The 21,456-nt window shown below is 46.5% G+C and overlaps 1 protein-coding gene across 1 annotated transcript in view; it reads right to left on the bottom strand.

Annotated features, from left to right (window-relative positions):
• Positions 1-21,456, bottom strand: part of EPG5 (ectopic P-granules 5 autophagy tethering factor) — a 125,107-nt gene that overhangs the window by 22,404 nt on the left and 81,247 nt on the right. Inside the window, exons 28-37 of the mRNA XM_070938968.1 lie at positions 19,124-19,266; positions 17,304-17,460; positions 14,960-15,154; positions 12,322-12,535; positions 9,986-10,146; positions 6,540-6,747; positions 4,622-4,697; positions 3,033-3,136; positions 2,387-2,562; positions 1,096-1,281 (exon numbers count right to left, since the gene is read on the bottom strand). Of these exons, the coding sequence (XP_070795069.1) occupies positions 1,096-1,281; positions 2,387-2,562; positions 3,033-3,136; positions 4,622-4,697; positions 6,540-6,747; positions 9,986-10,146; positions 12,322-12,535; positions 14,960-15,154; positions 17,304-17,460; positions 19,124-19,266 (1,620 nt within the window). The remainder of the gene's footprint in view (positions 1-1,095; positions 1,282-2,386; positions 2,563-3,032; positions 3,137-4,621; positions 4,698-6,539; positions 6,748-9,985; positions 10,147-12,321; positions 12,536-14,959; positions 15,155-17,303; positions 17,461-19,123; positions 19,267-21,456) is intronic.

The following is a 21,456-nucleotide window of genomic DNA, read 5'->3' as shown; positions in this document are numbered from 1 at the left end:
CAGTATCAGCTCCGGTCCTCCGAAATCCAAGAAGATCAATGCAAATTGATGGTTTAACCAGGTTTTGGGATTCTCCCAAGGATCTCAAGGGCTTCACTTGTCACGTGAGGTTTTTTTTTTTTTTTCAAACTGGAAGGAAACCCGAAAAGAAGGTTCTGTACCCCCCAAAACATTTGCTTAAACCAGGAAGTTTAAACCAAGACTCAAGCCTCGTTTATCTGACTGGCTTTGGGCGTAAAGAGAAGACTTGGTGAGCTTCCCATTTAGACAGGTGATGGGGAGTTTTCAAGCCAAGTTCTGCGTGAATAGGACCTTCAATCCAAAGTAGATAAACCCAAGGGGAAAAAGGTCCAGAACAGAATCTAAATGTAATTGAATTTAATGTTTAATTAAGCACCGCGATCAAGATCGTCCTCCCCATTATTTAATTTGCTCTCTACCAGAAAAATTAGAACGTAAGGTTGGAAGGGACCTTGGAGGTCTTCTAAACCAACCCCTAGTTCTGACCCAGCTCCTCAAACACGACAAACCCCCTGTATTTAAATCAATGGTTCCTTTATTAGAAGCGCCAGCAGCCCCGGCAAAAAGTTTCTCTCTCACCGCAGGTTAACAAGTCTGTCCGGCAGGGAGATGAATAGTTGTCTGCCACATCTATTCATCTCCACCCCCTGCCTTTTATCCCCAGAGTTAGGCTGGGCTTCGCTAACAGCAGTGGCTCTTCCATCCCAAGGACCGGCCCATAGATTTCCACTGCTCTCCTCTCCTCTGCCTTCTGCGCATCCGTTCCCTCTTCCCCCTCGGAGCTCTCAGTTGCCTTGATGCCTGATCCTGACTCCCACGCCTCCTCCTCCTCTGATTCGCCTGCTAGAGGGGCCGCAAGACCCCTGGCTCAAGGCAGCAGACCAGAATGAGCCCGAAAGCTTGGTAGAATAAACTTTTGATCCTGGCAACCGACTCAGATCGGATCCTGCAACACCATCCTGGGAGAGATGTATTTCGCTTCGTTCGAGGAAAAACGTCTCTGCTATCAAGAAGATTGGATGAATGTGTCCTGGAAGCCACCAGGAATCGAGCACACATAGTAGGGGAACTTACCTCTTTGGTGATCAGCTCTTCCTCTTTGGCCAGCAGGATCACCATATAAAGCAGGCACACAATCAGGCTGTGGGTGTCCGGGAGTGGGGTGGGATCCCAGGCGTCAGCCAGGACGCTGACCCAGTTGACCTCACACAGCACTGAGCCCAGGAACAGGAAACAACTCTTGGGGCTGCCTCTTTCTACCTAGGACCAAAAAAAAAAAAAAAAAAAGGAAAAAGGGAGGGTGGGGGCAAGGAGGAAGGAAGGAAGGGAGGAGGAGGAGGAGGAGGGAGGGAGGGAGGGAGGGAGGGAGGGAGGGAGGAAAAGATGGAGGGAGGGAAGGAAGAAGGAAGGAAGGAATGAAAATAGGCAGGGAAAGAGGGAGGGAGGGAAGGAGATAGGAAGGAAGGAAGGAAGGAAGGAAGGAAGGAAGGAAGGGAGGGAGGGAGGGAGGGAGGGAGGGAGGGAGGGAGGAAGGAAGGAAGGAAGGAAGGAAGGAAGGAAGGAAGGAAGGAAGGAAGGACAATAGGGAGGGAGGGACAATGGGGAGAGAGGGAGGAAAGACAATAGGGAGGGAGAGAGATAGGAAGGAAGGAAGGATAATAGGGAGGGAGGGGGGAGGGAAGGAAGGAAAGACAATAGGAAGGGAGGGAGAATGGGGAGGGAGGGAGATAGGAAGGAAGGAAAGACAAGAGGGAGAGAGATAGGAAGGAAGGATAATAGGGAGGGAGGGAGATAGGAAGGACGGACAATAGGGAGGGAGGGAGGAGGGAAGGAAAGACAATAGGGAGGGAGGGAGAATGGGGAGGGAGGGAGATAGGAAGGAAGAAAGGACAATGGCGAGGGAGGGAGAAAGGGGAGGGAGGGAGATAGGAAGGAAGGAAGGACAATAGGGAGGGAGGGACAATGGGGAGGGAGGAGAGACAATAGGGAGGGAGGAAGGACAATAGGAAGGGAGGGGTAATGGGAAGAGTGGGAGGGTGGAAAGAAGGATGCGGGAGGGAGGGGGGAAGAAGGAAGGAAGGAAGGAAGGAAGGAAGGAAGGAAGGAAGGAAGGAAGGAAGGAAGTTCAGTAAAATCCTGATTCCTCCCATCCTTCTGTTTTTCTATTTGGCTCCTCCTTCCAATCATCCTTTTCCACGACCACCAAGCCTATTTTCCTTGCTATACTGTTTTTTTTTTCCCCTATTCGATGAACACACAAGAGAGATTTTTAAAAGCCTCAGATAATTTGAAGACGTGAGAAGGAAGGTGGCATCCTTTCCTTCCTCCTCTTCCTGCGTTGTGCTCACCAGCCGTAAGCAATTACCTTAAAGAATTTCTCCATGAGGTGCTGATCCGGATGAACCTCCTTCCAGGGCAGGTGGCCCAATTCCGAATGGAATATGTGAAGAATGTGCTCCGGCATTTTGGGCGCTGTGTACGACTCAGAATAGTGCATCACAAGAAGCCAAAGGATTCCGGGGTCGCTTGGCAGCACCTTATCTAAGACAATTTTAAAAAAAAAATGAATAGAAAAGGATATTTGTAGCTCAGGGTTGAAATGAGGGGTCCTTGGTGCTCTCTGAGCTTGGTGGTTTTCTTGGAGACGTTTCATTACCCAACTAGGTAACGTCACCAGTACTAGAAGGAAGTGGGGTCTGTGGCATGGAGGAGGAGAAAGGGAGGAGGAGGACCGTGGTGCTCTCTGAGCTTGGTTGCTTTCTTGCAGGCGTTTCATCACCAAACTAGGCAGTACCATCAGAGCTAAGACTCACCAGCACTGATGATGTTACCTAGTTTGGTAATGAAAAGTCTGTAAGAAAACAACCAAGCTCGGAGAGTACCAAGGACCCCGTACAGGGGATAATTTTTTTTTTTAAAGGAGGAATTAGTCCATATGTGTGACATAAGGAGCCACCTTGTGAGTGTCTGACCCATGAAGCCACTGAGATCCCAGCGCTCAATCTTCTTACCTTTAAAACCGTTGTGTAAAACGGCTACGCTGGACGCAAACAATTCCACCATAGTTGATGCAATGGAGGAGTCACTTTCCAGCCATGGATAGCAACGCTGATTGCTAGAGAGAGGAGAGGAGAGGAGAGGGGACGGGAGGGGAGGGGAGAAGAGAGGGGAGGGGAAAGACAGGGGAGGAGAGGGGAGAGGAGAGAGAGGGGAGGAGAGGGGAGGAGAGAGGAGAGAGGAGAGGGGAGGGGAGGAGAGGAGAGAGGAGAGGAGAGGGGAGAAGGGAGGAGAGGGGAGGAGAGGAGAGGGGAGAAGAGATGAGAGGGGAGGGGAGAGAGAGGGGAGAGAAGAGAGAGGAGAGAGGAGAGGAGAAGGGAGAAGGGAGGGGAGGGGAGGAGAGGAGAGGGGAGAAGAGATGAGAGGGGAGGGGAGAGAGAGGGGAGAGAAGAGAGAGGAGAGAGGAGAGGAGAAGGGAGAAGGGAGGGGAGGGGAGGAGAGGAGAGGGGAGAAGAGATGAGAGGGGAGGGGAGAGAGAGGGGAGAGAAGAGAGAGGAGAGAGAAGGGAGGGGAGGGGAGGAGAGGAGAGGGGAGAAGAGATGAGAGGGGAGAGAAGAGAGAGGAGAGGGGAGGGGAGAGGGGACGGGAGGAGAGGAGAGGAGGAGAGGGGAGGGGAGAGAAGAGGGGAGGGGAGGGGAGGGGAGAGAGAGGGGAGGAGAGGGGAGAGGAGAGAGGGGAGGAGAGGAGAGAGGAGAGGGGAGGGGAGAAGAGAGAAGAGGGGAGGGGAGAGAGAGGGGAGAGGAGAGAGGAGAGGAGAGGAGAGAGGAGAGAAGAGAGAGAGGAGAGGAGAGGAGGGGAGGGGAGGGGAGAAGAGAGGGGAGGGGAAAGACAGGGGAGGAGAGAGGAGAGAGAGGGGAGGAGAGAGGAGAGGAGAGAGAGAGGGGAGGGGAGGAGAGGAGAGAGGAGAGGAGAGGGGAGAAGGGAGGGGAGGAGAGGAGAGGGGAGAAGAGATGAGAGGGGAGGGGAGAGAGAAGAGAGAGGAGAGGGGACGGGAGGAGAGGAGAGGAGAGAGGAGAGGGGAGGGGGGAAGAGAGCAGAGGGGAGGGGAGGGGAGAGAGAGGGGAAGAGGGGGAGGGGAGAAGGGAGAGAGGGGAGGGGAGAAGAGATGAGAGGGGAGGGGAGAGAGAGGAGAGGGGAGGGAAAAGAGAGGAGAGGAGAGGAGGAGAGGAGAGGGGAGGGGGGAAGAGAGCAGAGGGGAGGGGAGGGGAGAGAGAGGGGAAGAGGGGGAGGGGAGAAGGGAGAGAGAGGAGAGGAGAGAGGAAAGGAGAGGGGAGAGGAAAGAGAGAGGAGAGGAGAAGAGAGGAGAGAGAAGAGAGAGGAGGGGAAAGAGAGAGGGGGAGAGGAGAGGAGAGGAGAGGAGAGGAGAGGAGAGGAGAGGAGAGGAGAGGAGAGGAGAGGAGAGGAGAGGAGAGGAGAGGAGAGGAGAGGAGAGGGAACCAAAAACACATGCTTAAAATTTCCAAGGTGTCCACCATCCCCCAAATAGGTGGAGATCCCAGGTCAATTCTACTTTCTTTAACCTCCTAAACAGCTTCCCACTTACCTTGTGTCTTCCCCCTCTAAAACCTCAAGCCATGGCTTGAAGAGTTGAATGGTAGTTAAAAACAGAGAATGCAAAGCTGAAAAGAAGAGAGAGAGAGAGAGAAAGAGAAACTTCTAGTAAATTGCTTCCAACTACACATGTCCAACTTTTTTAAGGAATTCCAAAAGGGGCAACACAGAAGATGGAAATTGTTCTTAGCTTTCTCCGTTTCCCACTCGGCCAAAATAAATGTATTTTCCTTTCACGAGAGTAAACATGAGTTGAGACAAGGCTTATTCTACCATTAGGCAGAATACATGACCTGCATTGTTTTTATATTTATAATTGTTTTGATCCCTCTATTTTTTTTTTTTTTACTACATAGTAAGCCAGCCAGAGCCCCTTCGGACAGCAATGTCATGCACCCATTGAAGCCTGAATCTGCGGAGGAGGAGCCAGAGCTAGAGCAGACTGAGATCGAGGGGGCAGCTTTGTTGGCTTCGGAGGAATGTGGGGAGGAGAAGGCCAAGGCAACCCAGGGCCCCTCAGGATTGGGATGGCTTGTTAGCAGGGACGAATGGAGAGCAGGATGACCGAGAAAGAACAAGCAGTGGAAATGAGGAGAGACGGAGCTCAGGCGATGAACAAGGACCGTCCCCTCCTGATCCCTGAGCATGGAGAGTGGAGAGAAGGCGGGGAACAGCGCAGGCCGACCCAACGACTCGGGAGGAAAGCACCCCGCTTCTCTTCACAAGGCACAGCTGGGGACTGAAATTTAAGAGACACTGTGGGGAGGGGCGTTTGTCGGGAACAACGCTGAATTTGTAGGGTTTTGTGTGCCGTTGCAGACATCTGGAGTTTGCAGGACTGCATTGCTTCTTCCTTGCTTCATGGACTCGGCGACTTGTTCCTCCGTGGACTCATTGTTTGTTCCTTGTTTCGTGGATTCATTTCCCTGTTCCTTTGCTTTGCTGGACTGCGCGTAGCCAGAGGCTGCCGTGTGTGTGTGCACGCACTTTGTTCTGGGACTTGTCAAGAATTTGGGAGGAAATTTGGAGCATTAAAGGGGAGTTTGAACTCTCAGCTGGCCGTGTGGCCTTCATGTCTTATCCCGGGTCATCACCACGCGAGATGGGCAGCATATAAATTTAATAAACAAACAAATAAAAAAAACCAGACACCCAATAAATCTGGAACCCTACGTTTTGGCCTGGTTCTTGGATACTCCTGGCCAGGTTCAGGTTTTTTTTTAAAGTTTTTTTATTTTGAATACATTAAAACAAGACACAAACATACAACATTTATATACATATCACTTTTTCCTACAGCTGCTTCGAAGTGATCCTTTCTTGCTATTTACATCTATTTACACATATTTTAATTTTGTCTTATTCCATCTTTATTTCGTCTACATTGTACCTTGATCTTCAACATTTTCTCCCCTCTCTCCTTTATTCCTCTTTCTCATTTTTCCTATTCTCCAACCATTCATACCATCTACACCACACTTTGTAATATTCTGTATCCTCTTTCTCCTTGAGTTCTTTTGTTAATTTGTCCATCTCTGCGCATTCTAAAATTTTTCTAATCAAATCTTCTTCTGATGGTGGATTTTCCTTCTTCCAATTTTGCGCATAGACTGTGCAGGCTGCTGCCAGTATATGTAATATTAAATAATGTATTTCCTTGGTATAGTTTTCTATGGAAATCCCTAGTAAAAACTGCTCAGGTTCTCCCTTTATTGAATTCTGAATTATTTCCTCTATCCACTTTTTAACTTTAGCCCAGAATTTCTTTGCCACTGGGCAGGTCCACCAGAGGTGATAGTATGTTCCATAGTTACTCTTACATTTCCAGCATTTCGGTGAATTACTAGGGAACATTCCGTTTTTATGAGGTTCGATAAAGTGTGACAATGATCATCACCAAACTTCCTTACCTTCAAATACCCTGTTGCTGCCTACGGGCTCCCGCGATAAGGTCTCCATTCTTGAGTCAATTAGACGGTGGATCAGATACTGCATGAGACGTCGGACATGAGGGATGTAAGGGGCCCACTTGGAAAATAATCCAAAACTTTGATAGTCTTGAGAGGACAACCGGAGTTTGAGGAAGTAGTCAGAAATCCACTCGATGGTCTCCGTGACCTGGGAAGAAAAGAAGGTGTCAGGTCCTTGAAGTGATACTGCCATACAATTGGGGTGGGGTGGGGTGGGGAGAGACCCTTGAATGTATCCTCTTCCTATTTCCTTTGACAGCTGCTATTTTATTACCTTTATTCTGGCGCCTGGCCGCTTTGGGATTTTCTCAGTTTCCGTGGAATATATTAAGGGAGGAAGGGCCATGTGTGATGTGACCCAGGCCCAAGTAGTATTAGACGCAAACAGTTCCAAAATGAACAGACTTTATTAGAACAGCTGAGAATTAACTTATTCTCAGCGTAGTCCAAACTAAATTAAAACAAATTCTTCATAACACAAATTCTTCAGTCTAATCACCAACCTTGGTATAATTAGGCAAACTGCCAAAGGCTTCTCTTGGCAAAAGTTCAGAAGCAGAAGATGCCGACAAGAGATAAGTGCAGCAAGACAAGAACAAGTCTATCAACGTTGTTTTCCGACAAAGAGCCCAAGAGCCGTTGCTGGTCTTTTAAGCCTTATGGGAGGAGCCAATCATCTCTTGGCCCTACTCCGAAGTCGTCCTCTTTGTTGTAGCTGCTCTTAGTTTCTGGCAGCTCTTCTCATGCGTGCACTAGGAACAGGCTCCTCCTGTTCCTCTGCCTCTCTACTGTCAGCCTCTGGAGGCTCCGTAGTCTGCACATCACTCCCCGATGGCCCTAGCCCCATCTCTGCCTCCGACGCAGAGCCCTCATCCGGTCCTTCCCCAGCCTCCAGGACTGGCCCCTGTTCTTCCTCAGCCTCATCGCTGTCCGACTCCGCTGCCAGCTCCGCAGGCTGCTGGCGGACCACAACAGTGTGGGTTGTTTCACTATGAAGCTAGCATAAAATGACCCTGACACTGCCTTATCTATTTCTCAGGACGGCCGTTACAGCAACATCTTCACCCCTGTGGATTGGCTGAATCCACATCTGACCAGGGGAGGGGTTCCTAATGCCTTATTTCTAACTGTATTTCCTGAGGGGATTTAGAGTCTGCTTTGCCTTTGTTCTGCTATCGCTTTCTACTCAATAAAAGAATCCTTTTGAAATGTGCTGTTTCAAGAGTTCTACTTTCTCCTTCTTACAGAAGGAACATTCAGGAAGAAATTAGCTGCAGGTTAGAGCTCCAAATCCGTTTCCAACTCATTGACGACTGACTTACATGGCTTATACAGGTAGTCTTTGACTTACGACAGTTCACTTAGTGACTGTTGTGAGTTATATTGTAAAATATATTGGTTCATGAAAATAAAGTAAATGTTCTATAGGTCAATATCCAATTAAGGGGGGTATTTCTTAATGGGAGAAAATCTGTTTTTCCTCCTGTGTAAGCCCTCAAATGGTAGCTAATTATTAGAGGTAGTCCTTGACTTACAACTGTCCATTTAGTGACTGTTCAAAGTTACAACCACACTGACAAAGTGACATGGCCATGTTTCACAGTTACGACCTTTCCAGCATACCCATGATCACATGATCAAAATTCAGATGCTTGTCAATTAGTCCATATTGGTCCAATTGTCCCAAGGTGATGTGATCATCCTTTGCGGACTTTCTGACAAGCACAGTCAATGGGGAAGCCAGATTCATTTAACAACCGTGTTACTAATTTAACAACTGAAATGATTCACTTAACAACAGTGGCATGAAAGGTCGTAAAATGGGGCAAAACTCACTTAACAAATGTCTCACTTAAAAACAGAAATTTCGGGCTCAATTGTGGTCGTAACTCAAGGACTACCTGTACAGCAATGATGGGTAATTCTTTTGCGGTAAGTGCCAAAACCTTTTTAAAAACAGGATTTTGGATACAGGTAATCCTTGATTTACAACCAAAAATTGACCTCCAACATTCCTGTTGCTAAGCGAGACAGTTGTTAAGCAAGCTTTGTCCCATTTTACGACCTTTCCTGCCACAGTTGTTAAGTGAATCACCGCAGTTGTTAAGTTAGTCAATGGTTGTTAAGTGAATCTGACTTCCTCATTAACTTTGCTTGTGAGAAGGTCGCAAAAGGGGATCAGATGACCCCAAGACACTGCGACGTCATAAATATGAGTCAGTGGCCAAGCATCTGAATTTTGATCATGTGACCATAGGGATGCTGCAACGGTCATGTGAAAAATGGCCATAAGTCACTTTTTTCAGTGCCTTTGTAACTTTGAACGGTCACTAAATAAAACTCTTGTAAGTCGAGGAGTATCTGTTGTTGACTTATGGCCTAATTTATAACTCCTGGCTGGACTTTTACAACTTTTTTTTCCTGCTCTGTTCTGCCCCAGCTACGGACCCCAAGGAACGCAGCACACACAAAGTCTGTACAAACCGTAGTTTACTAAATTAAATCAGTCTTTTTCAAACAAAAGCTGGTAATTAACTTTCTTAACAGCCTACAAGAATCCAAAGAATAAATAATCGTAACCTTACTATGGTTGGCAGAAAGCCCAGAAGCAATTTGCAGGAAACGGATAAGAGAACTAAGATCAAGACACGAAGGAGAGCGAACGAAGTTGTTCCCTGCAAATTGCCTCAGTCGTTGTCCTTCCTTAAATAGGCTAAGGGAGTGGCCAATTAGCCCCAAACCTTACTCTCGAGGAGACCTCCTTCTGAGGAGCCACTCCTGCCTTTTGGCAGCTCTGCACACCCGTGCATTGAGAAGAGGCTCCACCTCTTCTTCCTCTTCACTTATAGGAGCTTCTGGAGGTTCTGAAGGCCCTGGCTGAATCCCCGCCTCTGGCACCACATCTTCTCCAGCCTCATTGTCTGACTTGAGTGCCAGCTGCACAGGCTGCTGGCGCAGCACCACATCAGCCTCCTCGCTGTCTGAATCAGCTACTAGCTGCACAGGCCGCTGACGGGCCACAATATGAGCTTTCCCTATTTACTATTAAATTCCAGACAATCAAGTGTCGAATTCAAGGCACACAGGCCGGATCGGGCCTGCGGGGTGCTTAGATTTGGTCTGTAGGGCTGCCCTGGAAACAGCGAAGGATCAGCCCGCGGCCTTCCCGAGCTCCGTTTTTGCTGGCAGAGCGCTCAGGCTGCCACAGGCATCCCCGACACAAGTCACATTGAGCTGGCCACACCCACCCTGGCCACGCCCAGCCCTCCGCCGAGGTCCAACCCAACCCTGATGCGGCCCTCAATGAAATCGAGTTTGACACCCCTGGTCTAAGGTAGTTCTTTAAAAGCATTGTAACAGAACCAGTGCGCACACGGACTGCTCACCTGTTCAGGTGATAAAATTGGCTCCGTTGAAGGCTGCATTGGAATGCTTGAGTTAGCCATCGATTTCCTACTGTTTTCTTTTGCTGCGGTGGAGGTAGGGCAGCCCAAAGCTTTAAGAGATGCTTTCCAACAGTCAGGGCTCAGGAGCCGATCTGAAGAACCTGGGCCGAAAATTCAAACCAAAATTAAAAATTTTACACCGATATTGAATTCAGTTCAATATACAGTAGTGGCCAAAATTGTGGAAACCTTTTGGGAAAAGTGTATTTTCTAAAACTAGCTAATAGGATCACATTTTTTGGGAGTAGTACCATAAAATTATATATCAATGGAAAGATAATTTAATCAAGAATGTAATGCAAACACTTTGATGAAGGATTTGCTATTAGAATAGCAGTTACAGTATAAAGAAGAAAAGTGAAACACATAGGAAAAATAAGATAGACAAAAATTATCACCATAGGAAAAACGAGATATACAAAAATGATCCCCATGTCAGTTAATACTTAGTTGGGTAACCTTTAGCATGAATGACGGCCTTACAACGTCTTCCCATGGAGTGAACCAAGTCTTTGAGTTCTGCAGCTGTTATCATGTGAAGCCAAGATTGAAGGATGGCTTCTATTAACTGGGTTTTATTGCTGGGTCACTTCTGACTAACAAGTTTCTTTAGTCGGCTCCATAGATTTTCAACTGGGTTAAAGTCTGGGCTATTCCCAGGCTATTCCAGCAGTGGAATAGGATTATCTTGAAACTCCCAAAAAAAAAAGTGGTGTTATTAGCCATCATACCTCAAAAATACACTTTTCCCAAAAGGTTTCCACAATTTTGGCCACTACTGTATTAATAGCTCGCTGCAATTCTATAAAGGTATCTCCGTTGTATGAACACCTGCTATTAAAAGAGTGCGGAATAAGAACGGACTGAGACACTTAGGAAATCCAATTTCCTCAGACTTTCTTTCCACAACGTCTTAAGGGGCACAGGTTTCTAGTCCTATAAGTTATGAGACGGGCTCGAAAGCTAATGACAGGTAGTCCTCGACTTATGACAATTGAGCCAAAAAAATTATGTTGCTAAGTGAGACAGTGGCTAAGTGAGCTTTGCCCCATTTTACGACCTTTCTTGCCACCGCTGTTAAGTGAATCACGGCTGTTGTTATAAGTTAGTCACACGGTTGTTCGGTGAATCTGGTTCCCCCACTGACTTTGCTTGTCAAACATTTGCAAAAGGCGATCACTGTAACTGTCATAAATAGGAGTCAGCTAAGCATCTGAATTTTGATCCCTGGTGATCATGGGGGGTGCTGCCATGTGAAAATGGTCGTAAGTCACTTTTTTTTTTCAGTGCTGTTCTATCTTCGAACGACCGCTAAACGGACTTTTGTGAATCAAGGACTACCTGGTACACATTAAAACAGTGTTTCTTAAAACAACTTTTAAGATTGTTTTAACTCCCAGAATTCCCCAGGCAGCCATGTGGGGATTTCAATTCCCAGAATTCCTCAGGCAGCCATGTGGGGATTTCAATTCCCAGAATTCCCCAGGCAGCCATGTGGGGATTTCAATTCCCAGAATTCCCCAGGCAGCCATGTGTTGACTTCAACTCCCAGAATTCCCCAGGCAGCCATGTGGGGACTTCAACTCCCAGAATTCCCCAGGCAGCCATGTGGGGATTTCAATTCCCAGAATTCCCCAGGCAGCCATGTGTTGACTTCAACTCCCAGAATTCCCCAGGCAGCCATGTGGGGACTTCGACTCCCAGAATTCCCCATCCAACCATGTGTGGACTTCAACTCCCAGAATTCCCCATCCAACCATGTGTGGACTTCAACTCCCAGAATTCCCCAGGCAGCTATGTGGGGACTTCAACTCCCAGAATTCCCCATCCAGCCATGTGTGGACTTCAACTCCCAGAATTCCCCAGGCAGCCATGTGTGGACTTCAACTCCCAGAATTCCCCATCCAGCCATGTGGGGAGTTCAACTCCCAGAATTCCCCAGGCAGCCATGTGGGGACTTCAATTCCCAGAATTCCCCAGGCAGCCATGTGGGGACTTCGACTCCCAGAATTCCCCAGCCAGCCATGTGTGGACTTCAACTCCCAGAATTCCCCCACGCAGCCATGTGTGGACTTCAACTCCCAGAATTCCCCAGGCAGCCATGTGTGGACTTCAACTCCCAGAATTCCCCATCCAAGCATGTGTGGACTTCAACTCCCAGAATTCCCCAGCCAGCCATGTGTGGACTTCGACTCCCAGAATTCCCCAGGCAGCCATGTGGGGACTTCGACTCCCAGAATTCCCCAGGCAGCCCTAAAAGTTGAGATGGTACTTACTTTGAAGAAGGAGCCTCAAAAAACTACTGTAGTGGTCAGGAAACTGATACTGGAGGAGGCAAACCCCGTGTTTGCAGAAGATGGAAAAAGGCATTAAGACGTCCTTCTCAGGCTCAAAGCCACAGGTCTTGAGTCCCACGTGGATGGACTCCAAGAGCTGGCCACGCTCTGAAAGGCTGGGTTTTGAACTCTGCAACCATTCCAGGAGGTCAAACTGTTTTTTTTTTAAAAAAGAGGGTTGAGGTTGGGGCATAAACGGAGAGACATGGGAAGGGTGGGGAGAAAAAAGTGAGGCTGATTAATTCCGAAAGAAAGAGGGCAAGTTAGAAACGGTCCACTTTGGATCACAGAAGTGATTATGGTCATGATAATTTGCTCCAATTTTTATGTGGAAGAGGTCATCCTTTTGCTGAATATTCACCGTTAGCAAGTGAAGAAGAGTGGGGGGAAAGCACCAAGAGGTGCATTTCATTTGAAAAAGGAGATATATTTTTCCTGGTTTCCCCTCCCACCTGCCTGCAGGAGTGGGTGTTTACTTTTTAAACTGTACTCATCTTATTTTAGGGTTTTGTATTTCATTTCTATGGGTCTAATCAAAGTGGCAGAAAAATAAGATATGATGGATGGATGGATGGATGGACGGACGGACGGACAATCACAGACATGGATGGACAGTAGATGGATAGATAAGACAAATGGATTGGTAGTAAGGTAGATGGATGGATGGAAGATGGATGGATGGATAGTAAGATAGAGAAAGAGATATGACTGGATGGAGACAGACAGACAGACAGATAGATGGACATGGATGAGAGATAAGACAGATGGATGATAGACAGGCAGGCAGGCAGGCAGGCAGAGGGATGGAGAGACAGATACATAAAAGGATGGATGGATGGAGAGATAAACAGATATAGGATGGATGGACAGATGATGGATGGATGGAGAGAGAGAGAGATACATAAATGGATAAATGGATGGATGGATGGAGAGATAGACATACTGTATACCATCTATCCATCCATCCTTTTATGTATCTCTCTCTCTCCATCCATCCATCCATGCATCCTGTATCTGTCTATCTCTCCATCCATCCATCCATCCTTTTATGTATCTCTCTCTTTCTCTCTCTTTCCATCCATCATCCGTCTGTCTGTCTGTCTGCCTGCCTGCCTGCCATTGTAGATGGATGGATGGATGGAGAGATAGAGATATAGGATGGATGGAGGGATGGATGTAGACAGATAGCTAGAACAGAATGATGGATGAACAGATTGACAGATTTGCAGATGAGCCATTAGAAAGGAGCAAGAGGGAGCCTAATAATGCTGCAACAATGGCTCACCCATATCTGATGAGATATTGTTATGAAACCCACTCCATGAAAGCCAGGGAGGGCTGGCTTTGAGGCATAACTGATAGCCACACAATTTGGGTTTTTTTGTTTTTTTGTTTGTTTTTTGGGTGGACACTTTCTTCATCCAGAGGGATTCACTTCTGCTTGAACCCTCTGCTGGGCTCCCACGACTGAAGCAGAGTGCAAACCTAGCTTTCTAAACATTACTGTTCGCTGCTTTCTAATCTGTGTTGACAGTTCTGATTTTTGAACCAAATGCCGTATCTGTCCCGTTGACCTTTTTAATAATAATAATAATATTTTTTAAAAAAAACTGCTTTGAGTCCATTTGAGAGAAAAGGCAAATTATTACCCTCACAGATGGGATTCAAAAATTTGAGCAACTGGTTCTCTGCCCTGTTGCTGAGTGGGCGTGGCCATGGTGGGCGTGGCCTACTCAGCTTCCTGCACCATGGTGGGGGGGGTTCACCCTCCCCAAGCTCCGGGAGCTCCCCAATGTCACTGCGTTTTTGTATTTACCAGCAGAGCTCATTATTTCTGGACTGTCAGACTTTCCGTAGCTTGCCAACTTTTGTTATCAGTAAGCTAATTACGTGTATCCGCATTCCTTTCTTTCCATTTCACACTTTTCTTTCTTCTCTTGCCAAGAGAAGTCCGGCTACTGAGAAATAGCCGATAGGACTTTTGCAAACATGTAACAATTAAATATTTAGATAGTTAGATGTTTTATTTTCTTTACAATAAATATGAATTTATTAGAAGATGTATTCCGGTTTTATTTTTCAAAGTATACACAAGGAAATGCCATGATCCAGGCAATTACCCCAGGAAGTAACGGGGCTAATTACCGCTGACACCCAAGCTTTTCTTGAGCCTCCGGGAGGGCAAAAATGGCCTCCCCCAGGCTCCCGAGACCCTCCGGAGGCTGGAAACGGGTCCGTTTTCGGACTTCCTGAACTTTTGGGAGGCTTGTTTTTCGCCCTCCCAGAGCTTCCATGGGGATGCTACACTTACCTGGCATCCAAAACGGGCTGCCTGGAGACTCCTGGGAGGGGTTGGGTGGGCGTGGCCAGCCAGTCCTTGCAACTACCGGTTCAGCGAACCAGATGTAAAATTATCATCCGATTCGCCTGAACTGGTCCAAACCAGCTCAATCCCACCCATGATTACCTTCCTGGGAAGCACGAAACCCTTAAAATCCAGGCACTGCTTTCGGGGGGTGGGGAGACTCCCAGATCAATTACTCAGACATCAAAGCCACATGACAATCCCCTCTCTTGCCTTTGTCAGCAGCATGAAAATGACATCGCCGTTGTCGTCACCCAGGAAAGCCACAACTTTCTCGTACAAGTTGACAAATTCCTCCGGAGAGGCAACAGGAGTGAAATAAGGAGAGAGCAACGTGCAAAGTCTTCGGTTCTTCAGAATAGTTTGTAGAACCCGCTGACATTCGGACTTGGTCCCGGCAATGAACACCTGGAACGAGAAATAAGACCAAGGCTTCATTCACACAACATTCAATCCTGCAGGGTCTCCCCAGGATGCCGAGACCCTCGGAAGTGTGCCAAAAACAGCAACACAGATGATAAAAGGATCTGAAGGCCATACAGGTAGTCCTCAATTTATGATTACAATGTTTGCCGTTTGATGACCCTGTAATCCCTTGCGGGGTGGAGCCTAGGCAAGCTGAATGGAGCTAAGTGTTTGCTGGCCGGATGCCCTTCCTGTCACCAATGCGGGGTTCGCAGCAGATATATTCTCATCGTGCCCAGAGAGAGAAATATCTGCCTCTACCTAGGATCAAACTCACAGACTCCTGATTGTGAGGCGAGAGCTCCACCTCTAGGCCACCGCACTACTCAATTTATGACCACAATGGAACCCCAAAATTCATGTTGCTAAGCGAGACAGTTATTCAGTTAAATTTGCCCCATGTTACGACCTTTCCTGCCACAGTTGTTAAGTGAATCACTGCAGTTGCTAACTTAGTCGCACAGTTGTTAAGTGAATCCGGCTTCCCCATGGACTTCGCTCGCCTGAAGGTCGCAAAAGGGGATCACGTGACACACATACACACACACACACACGGACACTGCAACCGTCATAAATATGAGTCAGTTGCCAAGCGTCTGAATTTTGATTGTGTGACCATGGGGATGCTGCAAACGGTCATAAGAGTGAAAAATGGTCATAGGTCAGTTTTTTCAGGGACGTTTTAACTTCGAATGGTCGCTAAATGAATTGTTGTAAGTTGAGGACTACCCGTAGTTATGGTGCGGTATTGCAGGTTCAGTCTGCCCATAATCAGTAGTTCGATCCTGATGGGGCTCAAGGTTGACTCAGCCTTCCATCCTTCTGAGGTCAGTAAAATGAGGACCCAGATTGTTGGGGGCAGAGTAAACCGCTTAGAGAGGGCTGTAAAGCACTATGGAGTCTAACTGCTATTAATATATAATTAATATATAATTATTAATTATATAATTAATATATAATTAATATAAGTCTAACTGCTATTGCTATCCTTCCTTCCTTCCTTCCTTCCTTCCTTCCTTCCTTCTTCCTTTCCTCCCTCCCTCCCTTCCTCATTCCCTCCCTCCCCTGCTGGAGACACAGTGGTTAAAATGCAGTATTGCAGGCTAACTCACTGCTCACTGTCAGGAATTCGATGCTGACGGGCTCAAGGTTGACTCAGCTTTCCATCCTTCTGAGATCAGTAAAACGAGGACCCAGATTGTTGGGGGCAATAGGCTGACTCTGTAAACCGCTTAGAGAGGGCTGTAAAGCACTGTTGAGCCAGGCTAGGATTCGATATTGGGATAAAACTCAAATATTAGAAATCCAAATCTTTGGTCAAGACAGAAGTGCCTCTCCCGTGCCAAAGGTGCTGAGATGACAAACGGTATTTGACGTAGGTACAGAATTGTAAAAGGGCAGACTGACCCTAAACAGATACATCCCGTTGTTTATTGTTTATTACACCCCAAATGTCATGTATATCCTAGAGAAGAAAAACTGCTTCCCTTACTGTCCTCTTTACTGCTCTTAAGGCGCCTTTGAGCCCCTTATCTCCTCTTTTATTATGTCTTGAGCTCCGGAGCTGAGAACCTGAGCCTATGGGAACCAGGTTGTTTTGTCTTTCCTAGAGATAGATTAAAGGGTAACTTCTACGTGTGAAATGTTGCACTCTTCGTAATAACTTTGTCTTTATACTGTATAAATATCTGGTTGAAATCAGCCATCACTGTTCAGACTTTTCGTGGTCTTTCGGACTGTTTGAACCTTGCGCAAATAAACTTTTTCCTGCACTGAAGAGCTTGTTCTAGTCCGTCATTTTTCCTGTAACACTGTGAAGCAGTATATAAATCTAAGTGCTATTGCTATTCCTTCCTTCCTCCCTCCCTCCCTTCCTTCCTTCCTCCGTCCCTCCCTCTCTCGATTTTACCAATAAGGCAACTTTCAAAATTCTCTACATAGCTTATTTATTGAATAGTACACATATCTTATTTCCCATCCATTTTAGCAAGTTCTTGGTGGCCTATTAAAATAATTCATCGCAGAATTCTAAATCGGTGTCAACAGATAACTCGGTTTTATCGGTGAGAGAATCCTACCGCAAACAACTCACCTGGCCAAGGACCTCGATACAGGAAGTGAAGAACTGTCTGGATGGGGGGTGACGCTGCGTTTCATCGCAGACATATTCCACCACCGCAAAGAACAGACTGATGCCAATTCGTTGAATCCTTGGTGTAGGCTGGAGCTTATAGATATTTATTAAACCTCTGGTGGCAGGGAGAAAAATAGAGATTTAAAAAACACGTAAGCGAAGGATGGAGAACAGTAATGTTATTCAGGGTTTGGACAAGCACCATAAATAAAATTATGCAGTCAAGTGGTAAGATTTAGCATCTACTATTTATTTAGTATCTACCACCGTGTTTCCCCGAAAATAAGCCCTCCCCTGAAAATATTTAAACACATGCGCAGCTGGTCCCTGCCATTTCCTCTGGTTAGGGTTAGGGAGACAGAGCTGGAAATCAGGTAAGACGGCAAGAGAAGCCCCGTCTTGCTCCATGCACCCCAAAATAATAAGACCTCCCCGAAAATAAGGCCAAGCGCTTATTTCAGGGTTCAAAAAAATATAAAACAGGGTCCTATTTTCGGGGAAACACAGTATTAGCATCTACCCTTGCATCCTGGACATAAATTGTTTCAACTCCTACCCTCAAAACGACGCTATAGAGCACTGCACCCCAGAACAACTAGACACAAGCTAAACAAATAATTCCCTCAACACCGTCAAACTATTCACCAAGTCTGCATTACTATTGCTATTAATCTTCTCATCGTTCCCATCACCCATCTCCTCCCACTTAGGACTGCACGACTGTAACTTGTTGCTTGTATCCTTACAGTTTATATTGAGATTGTTTCCTAGTATGATTTGATTGCTTATTTGTTCCCCATGACTATCATGAAGTGTTGCACCTTATGATTCTTGACGAATGTATCTTTTCTTTTTATGTACACTGAGAGCGTATGCACCAAAGACAAATTCCTTGTGTGTCCAATCACGCTTGGCCAATAAAGAATTCAATTCAATTCAATTCAATTCTCTATTCTAATTCTAATTCTATTCTACTTCTGGTTTACGGCAAAACCGTAAGAGAGTCACTGAGTCCATTTGGAAGTTTATCTGTGTCCTCAGCGTCACCTGAATAGTGCAAATGGTTGTGGAACCTTCTTGGAACTGCTGAAAGGACTGTGTGGTAGCCTGGAGGTAACTGATGTCCTATCCCTCTCTCTCTGTTGACCCTAACCTTAACCTCCAAGCGGCCTCAACGACTCTCTAAAACAGTGTTTCTCAACCTTGGTAGCTTGAAGATGGGTGGACTTCAACTCCCAGAATCCCCCAGCCAGCGTTGCTGGCTGGGGGATTCTGGGAGTTGAAGTCCACCCATCTTCAAGCTTCCAAGGTTGAGAAACACTGCTCTAAAAGGATGCAAATGACCAGCTGTCTGCAAGGAATATAAATCCTTCCATTGCCCACCATCCAGTCAAGAGATAAAGAAGCTTCTTGGATGAAAAGCGAATTGTCTTCATAGAAAAATCAAGGAAGTCCAGTTGCCTCTTGAAAAAAGCATTTTGGGGACCTGGTTTCCAAGAGCCGAGGTGGTGCAGTGGTTAGAGTGCAGTACTGCAGGCTACTTCAGCTGACTGCTAGCTGCAGTTCAGCAGTTCGAATCTCACCAGGCTCAAGGTTGACTCAGCCTTCCATCCTTCCGAGGTAGGTAAAACGAGGACTCAGATTGTTGGGGGCAATAGGCTGACTCTGTAAACAGCTTAGAGAGGGCTGTAAAAGCGCTATGAAGCGGTATGTAAGTCTAAGTGCTGTTGCTCAGGATCAGAAACACCCGCAAGACAAGATTTCATGGCAGAACTCACGTTATGAAGTTCTCCACGTAGACCGCGGCTCCTACAACAGTCAGAGGAGGCATCTGAGCAGCTTCTGCCTGCAGGTGCTTCATTTCTTTCTCCAAAATGTGCAGGTGCTGGTTGACGGCTTCATTTTTGTGTTTGCCCTCGAACTAAAAATGGAGAGAATACGTTGTTGCATTCGGCTAATAAATTAATTCAATATTACAATAATCCAATAAATCAACTATAGCCTCCCACCGACCAGTACGCTCCCATAGAGAGGGGCTCCTCCGGGTGCCGTCGGCCAAACAATGTCGACTGGCGGCCCCCAGGGGGAGAGCCTTCTCTGTGGGGGCACCTATGATCTGGAACGAGCTCCCCCCGGAGATACGGAGGATTCCGGATCTGCGTACCTTCCGTCGCGCGCTTAAGACGTTCTTATTCCATCAAGCTGGCCTGACCTAAACTTTTCCTCTTTTTAAATGGAATTTTAAATTTGGTTTTAATTTATTGGGGTTTTAAAATGGTTCAGTCAAATTTATTTAATTAGTTTTATCTCTATTTTAAATTTTGTATCTATATGTTTTATTTTATGGCTGTTCACCGCCCTGAGTCCTTCGGGAGTAGGGCGGTATACAAATTTAATAAAATAAATAAAATAAATAAATAAATAAATAAACTGTTATTATGTTAGATTTGCAACAGCTGCCCCGCCACAATTCATTTTCTGATGGCAGAGGCAAAAAGGGAACTAGAACAGAATTTCCCTTGGGAAGTGAGGAATTACAGGGAGTCCAACTTACGACAGTTTGTTTAGTGAGCATTCAAAGTTACACCGGCACTGAAAGATGCGACTTAAGACCGTTTTTCACAGTTACAACCATTGCAGCATTCTCCCGTGGTCACATGATCAAAATTCAGATGCTTGGCAACTGATTTATATTTATGATGGTTTCAGCATCCCCAGATCATGTGAATACCTTGTTAAGACCTTCTGACAAGCAAAGTCAAGGGGGAAGCCAGACTCACTTAACAACCGTGTTGCTAACTTAACAATGCAAGTGATTCACATAACAACGATGGCGAGCAAGGTGGTATAACGGGGCAAACCTCACTTAACAAAACACTTAGCAATAGAAATTTTAAGCTCAGCGATGGTCCTAAGTAGAAGACTACCTGTATAAATCAGGAAGCAGAGTCCTTTCCATCATCAGCCCTCTAGCCCAGTGCTGGCGAATCTTTTTGGCACCGAATGCCGAAACCGGAAAGGGCGCGCATGTTAGGAAATGATTATTACTTAACTTGTTGGGTTGGCAATATATAAACCAGCGTTATAGCTTTAAGACTGTATTGCTGTATTGCATCATACTGTGTCCTGATTGGTTTGCTCTGTAGCCAATGCCCTTAAGAGGAAGCTTGAAACATGGTTTGTTTCTCTTTGCTGATCATTATTGCTCTTTGCTGAGCGTTACTGCTGTTTACTGCTCTTTGCTGTGTTTGCTACTGTTTGCAACTGTTTATTGTGTATGACTATGATGACTGGTAAGAAGACTTTGTTATTGGATTATCCCTGGACTATTGTTTTACTATCTACTGCTTTATCTGTGTATGAGCTGGACTGTTTATTGGACTGTGCCTTATTACTATTTTCCTGAAAGTAAACACAACTCAGTTTATCTGTGTGTGTTTGTTTTTTTTTTAATTTGATTTATATGCCGCCCTTCTCCGGAGACTCAGGGCGGCTTACAATGTGCTCAGCAATAGCCTTCATCCTTTTGTATATTTATACAAAGTCAGCTTATTGCCCCCACAACTGGGTCCTCAATTTACCTACCTTAGAAAGGATGGAAGGCTGAGTCAACCTTGAGCCTTGGCGAGATTCGAACCTGCAGTAATTGCAGGCAGCTGGTCTTAATAACCAGCTTAATAACAGGGTGCCTTAGACCACTGTACTACCAAGGATCTACACAGTGTTGGCTGTGTTATTTCACAACTGCTCTCAATTGGTTTCATGTGCACACCGTTGCTACTCAAGGGTTGCTCTGCGAATTCCTTAACAGCGCACGTGGCGGAAGCCAGAAAAGCAGCTGCCCGGTGTGTATGCACGCACCGGAAAGATGATCTTCCGGTTTCCAGCGCATAGATGCACACCGGCCAGTTGTTCTTCATGTGTGCATGCGTGCCAGAAACTGGAATACCAGTTGGTCATTCCTGGAACGTACATGCACACCGGGTGGCTGCTCATCCGGTTTCCAGCACTCCTGTGCGCGTGAAAACCAGCTAGCCAGCGCGGCAAAACCCATTAGAGCCGTGATGGCGAATCTATGGCACGCGTGCCACAGGTGGCACATAGAGCCCTC

The sequence above is a fragment of the Pituophis catenifer genome, unplaced genomic scaffold (assembly GCF_029215685.1).
Source record: "Pituophis catenifer annectens isolate HBS135680 unplaced genomic scaffold, rPitCat1.0.hap2 SCAF_2, whole genome shotgun sequence".
NCBI classification, from domain to species: Eukaryota; Metazoa; Chordata; class Lepidosauria; order Squamata; family Colubridae; genus Pituophis; species Pituophis catenifer.
The sequence above is the reverse complement of the archived record's forward strand: the minus strand, read 5'-3'. Positions and strand labels throughout refer to the sequence as shown.